The sequence below is a fragment of the Nicotiana sylvestris genome, chromosome 1 (assembly GCF_000393655.2).
Source record: "Nicotiana sylvestris chromosome 1, ASM39365v2, whole genome shotgun sequence".
Classification (NCBI taxonomy): domain Eukaryota; kingdom Viridiplantae; phylum Streptophyta; class Magnoliopsida; order Solanales; family Solanaceae; genus Nicotiana; species Nicotiana sylvestris.
In genome coordinates, this window is record NC_091057.1 from 21,754,308 (window position 1) to 21,759,524 (window position 5,217).

At 38.0% G+C, this 5,217-nt stretch overlaps 1 protein-coding gene across 3 annotated transcripts; it reads left to right on the top strand.

Moving 5' to 3' along the window:
* The first annotated feature begins 204 nt into the window (after positions 1–204).
* On the top strand, positions 205–4,472 carry LOC104219783 (ethylene receptor 2-like). Of its 3 annotated transcripts, none has more exons than XR_709363.2 (4): positions 205–363; positions 1,213–3,082; positions 3,222–3,874; positions 3,957–4,472. XR_709363.2 is itself a non-coding variant. In XM_009770514.2 (3 exons), the coding sequence occupies exons 2-3, from the start codon at positions 1,331–1,333 to the stop codon at positions 3,765–3,767; spliced, it is 2,298 nt and encodes a 765-aa protein (XP_009768816.1). In that variant the 5' UTR covers positions 205–363; positions 1,213–1,330; the 3' UTR covers positions 3,768–3,942. The 3 variants fall into 3 exon arrangements, 1 of the variants encoding a protein (XP_009768816.1); XR_709365.2 differs by having other exon boundaries at positions 1,236–3,082; XM_009770514.2 differs by lacking the exon at positions 3,957–4,472 and having other exon boundaries at positions 3,222–3,942.
* The last annotated feature ends 745 nt before the right edge of the window (positions 4,473–5,217 follow it).

Consider the following 5,217-nt stretch of genomic DNA (forward strand, 5'->3'; position numbering starts at 1 on the left):
GGTTTGCTACTTCTTTATAGGGAGGCTGAAGAGGACGTTTAAGAGTAAAAGTGCGTCTATGTTCTCTTCATGTAAGTTTTGTGGGTCCCTCTTACACCCCTTCCTAACCCCTCCTCCCCCACCCCACCCCACCCCACCGCACCCCACCCCCTCTCTCCCTTAATCGAAGCTTAGATTTCCCTTTGTCTTTCTTCCTTTGTTTGCTTACTTTTTCTGCTCTCTTAAAAAACAAGTGAAAGTACAAATCTCTCTCCCTCTCTCTATAACATTACTTGTTCGACTTGTTCTTTTCTTGTCTTCTTCTTCGTAAGAGAAATTTCAGTTCTTGAAACTTGCATTCCAGCACAGAAGAAAGAAAGAAAGGTAGGGACACAAAAGGGTCGCTAAATTCTTGAAAAATCAGAGAAGTTTACTTTTTACCTTATTTTGGTGTAAAAATCTAATCTTTTTTCTCTTTTTGTATGTTTGGTGATGAAATGGAACCCGGTTTATAATGCGGTACCCGGTTTTGTTCTAACTGGATCATTAAATTTTTCTTTGTGGTTTTTTTTTAGTCCCTTTCTAATAGCTGCATTGGGTTTTGGTTCTTCTTTTGAGTAGCTAATTGGAGTTTTTGTAGGTACTGTTTTTTTTCTTCTTTTTTGATGATATCAATGCTGGAAAAATGCATTGGTATTTAATTGGGTTTGCATGTGGCTGAAAGATGAGATCTAATTGTTGGATTGGCTTGTTTTTGGTTTTCATTTCAGAAAGATGTGTGTGTGTGTGTTTACTTTTCAGGTAAATTTAGCTCAGCATTTTTTACAGCTGTGTATTGAATTTTTTACTTTAATTAAGTATCTGTTTATCTTTTTTACTAATGAGTGATTATTGTAGTGTTGTGAAAGTCAGAAACTTGAAATTCTATTTACTGATAAAGAGAAAAAAAGTCAAAATTTTGAAATAAATAGATGCATTTTTAAGTTGTGTGGGGCTAGTTGGTATTTGGCACCTTTTAGTCTCTTCTTTTTGGATATTAACCTGCTTATGTTAATTGCAAATGGATGTTGGTGCATGCATTTGTGTACATATCTGTGTTATTTTATATTGATGTTAAATAAAGCCCTTTTCTTTTTTCTTTTTTTTTTTAAAAATTTGTGGGGTTCTTATGTACTTGGTCCAGTTATTGAATCTTAACTAGTTGTCTCTTGCTTATATGGTTTAATTGATCAGGTATATGATTGTACATTATGCAGCATTGGTGCTGAAAAGTGTCTCCACTAGTGGGATTTCACTTGGTCGTTGTTCTTGGTGCTGAAAAGTGTAAACGCGAGTAAGTCTATTGGATGCAATGTTGAAAAGAGTAACGTCGTGGTTGTTGATTTTATCGTTCCTTGTTTCATTATCGATTGCTAATGGTAGCGTTATTGAGTGTAATTGTGAAGATGACGATGACGTATTTTGGAGTGTCGAGAGAATTTTATTTTTCCAAAGACTCGGTGATTTGTTTATTGCAGTAGCCTATTTTTCCATTCCGATGGAGATAGTTTACTTTGTCAGCTGTTCTAACTTTCCCTTTAAATGGGTGCTCTTTCAATTCGGAGCATTCATTATACTCTGTGGATTAACTCATTTCCTCAGTTTCTTGACTTATTTTGGCCAATACACATTTCACCTTGTGCTTGCCCTTCTTGTTTCCAAACTCCTCACTGCAGTCGTCTCTATGCTCACTGCTATAACCCTTATAACCCTCATCCCTTTGTTGCTCAAAGTCAAGGTAAGGGAATTTATGCTGAAAAAGAAGACTCGGGATCTTGATCGAGAAGTTGGAATAATAAAGAAGCAAAAGGAAGCTGGAATGCATGTTCGGATGCTTACACAAGAGATCCGGAAATCACTTGATCGTCATACAATACTATACACAACTTTGGTTGAGCTATCGAAGATATTGGATTTGCAGAATTGTGCTATTTGGATGCCAAATGAGAACAGAACTGAGATGAATCTGATGGATCTGAGTCATGAGCTTAGAGGGAGGAATATTTCCAGTATGTATAATATGCCGATCCAAACCAGTGATCCAGATGTAAAAGAGATCAAGGGGAGTGATGTTGTAAAGATACTTGACCCGGGCTCTCCACTTGCTGCTGCAAGTAGTGGAGGGAGTTGTGAGCCGGGAACTGTGGCTGCAATTAGGATGCCAATGCTGAAGGTCTCGAATTTCAAAGGTGGAACGCCTGAGATTGTCCCGCAATGTTATGCGATCCTTGTTTTGGTTCTTCCTAGCGGAAATGATAGGTCTTGGAGTAACCAGGAAATTGAGATAGTTAGGGCTGCAGCCGATCAGGTTGCCGTGGCTCTGTCCCATGCTGCAGTGCTTGAAGAATCTCAGCATATGAGAGACAGATTGCTGGAACAGAATCGAGCGCTGCAACAAGCAAGAGAGGATGCTCTTAGGGCAAGTCAAGCAAGGAATGCATTTCAGACGGTTATGAGCCATAGGTTGAGAAGACCGATGCACTCAATTTCAGGTCTGCTCTCCGTGTTGCAGGATGAGAAGTTAGGTACTGATCAACAGCTTCTTGTGGATGCTATGATTAAGACCAGCAACGTTGTGTCCACGCTAATGGATGATGTGATGGATACTTCAACAAAGGACAATGTAAAATTCCCATTGGCGATGCGGCCTTTTCAGCTACATTCCATGATAAGAGAAGCCGCTTGTCTTGCCAAATGTTTGTGTACATATAGGGGTTATAATATTGGCATTGAAGTTGACAAATCTTTGCCCAATCGTGTTCTGGGTGATGAAAGAAGAGTGTTTCAAGTTTTACTTCATATGGTTGGAACTCTTTTGAAAGGAAACAACGGAGGGCATCTTATCTTCAGAGTTCTCCCGGCAAGTGAAAATGATGTAAGTTGGAAAACAAGGAGATCAAACTCATCTACTGACATTGTCTATATCAGGTTTGAAATTTTCGCTAGCATTAATCGATCTAAGGCAGAGGGCATAACATCCACATTACCACTCTGCACTCGAATGTACTGCAACAACGAGGTTGAGGAGACTTTGAGCTTTGCCGTTTGCAGGAGGTTGGTTCATGTAAGTATATTCATATTCCAACATTTAATTACAGATTAAACTATTGGAAGTAGCCAGCTTTATTAAATCTGTTGTTCATATCTTTTTGCCATTTGAGTTTTAAATTAACTTCGTTCTCGTATTTGAAAATGGCAAACAGTTGATGCAAGGAGATATATGTGTAGTCCTAAATCCAGAAGGTTTTGATCAATGCATGGCCGTTATTGTTGGGTTTCGAAGGCAGCCATCAATTCCTATAAGCATACCTGAATATGGGGAATCCTCTGATCCTTCACATACACGTTCTCTTCTCCACAGTGTCAAAGTTCTATTAGCTGACTATGATGACGTGAATAGAGGCGTAACAAGGAAGATGCTCGAGAAATTGGGATGCAACGTTGCTGTAGTTTCGTCTGGATATGAATGCCTCAGTGCTATCGGCCCTGCTGTTTCCTCGTTCCAAATTATACTTTTGGATCTTCACTTACCTGATGTAGATGGCTTTGAAGTTACCATGAGGATACGAAAGCATAGTAGTAGGAGCTGGCCTTTGATCATTGGTTTAGCTGCAACTGCTGATGAAGATGTAAGTGGAAGATGCCTGCAGATCGGAATGAATGGAACTATACGTAAACCAGTGCTCTTACCAGGACTTGCCGATGAGCTTCAGAGGGTCCTGCTGCGGGCAAGCAGAGTAATGTCATGACAGTAACGCTGCCTTGCAATGGACGATAATTAGGCAGGGAGTCGTTTGAGGCACAATGCTAGATGATGTACAAATAGAAAAGCATACTGATGTTACATACACACCTTGTAAGTCAAAACGGTATAGAAATTACTTTGTCTTCTTTTCTTTTCATATAAATATTTTAAGTTCTACAGCATTTTGTTGCAGCATATTCAGTTTTGATCAAACTTGACAACTTGTTGATTACCTGAGTAACATGTCCCTATGAAATACAAAGGGCAGCCTGGTGCATTAAGCTCCCGCTATGCGCGGGTCCGGGGAAGGGCCGGACCATAAGGGTATATTATACGCAGTCTTACCTTTCATTGCATGAGGCTGTTTTCACGGTTCGAATCTGTAACCTCCTGGTCACATGACAACAGTTACGCCAAGGCTACGTTTCGTCCCTATGAACTACGATGTTATAAAATATCTTGAGAATAGCTACATTTCGAAGTCGTAGAGCAGTAGTTTTCATGCTTTAAAATTTTCTTTAGCAGGATCAATAGTCACCATTTGAAATTTTTTGTTTAGGATGTCTTAATTAAAGGTTGATTTCAAATGTAGCCGTAGGAGTGCATTGAAATGCAAGTATAGATATGCCTAGATGCATTATACTTCAAAATTTTCTTTAGCATGTTGTTAGCTTCTGCTATTGCCTATTACATGTGGATTCAGACACTTATAAACTATAGTAGATTCCATACATTATAGAATATTGTGCTCAAAATCCTTCATATAAACTAGAATATTACTCTCTTCGTTTCAAAAAGATTGTCTTAGTTTGGTTTTGAACAAAATAAAGAAAGAGAATACTTTTGAGCTATGTGGTCTTAAATAAGCCAGAATATTTGTGTAACTATAAAACTTTTGAAACCTGTGGTCTGAAACCTGTCATTTCACTTGTGTGACTATAAATCCTTCTTATTAAGGAAATAGTGCCAATCTTTTTAAAACATATGGAGTATTCATTTTTTTTCTCTAGATACTACACAATGTTACTAACTTAGTCAATTCTCTTTTTTGATCTTCACTTAACTTTATAGTACATATTTAGCGAATTATATATATGGAAACAACCTTTCTATCCTCACAAGGTAGGGATAAGGTCTACGTACACACTATCCTCCCAAGACTTTACGGTGTGGGATAATTGGTTATGTTATTATTGGTTTTTTTTGTATATATATATATATATATATATATATATATATATATATATATATAGGGTCTAGGCGAAAGTTACAGTATTCTCATGAATCGATATCGTTATGCTCTAGATCCGACTGCAACTTGGTTCAGGCATGTGGGGCGTGTACTGCGTGGTCTATACATTCTTATTCTGGCTTCATTATTTTATGTTCTGCTTTTTCCTACTCATAAAATATCTAACAATATTCTCTACTATGGTTGTTGGTTATGGTTGACC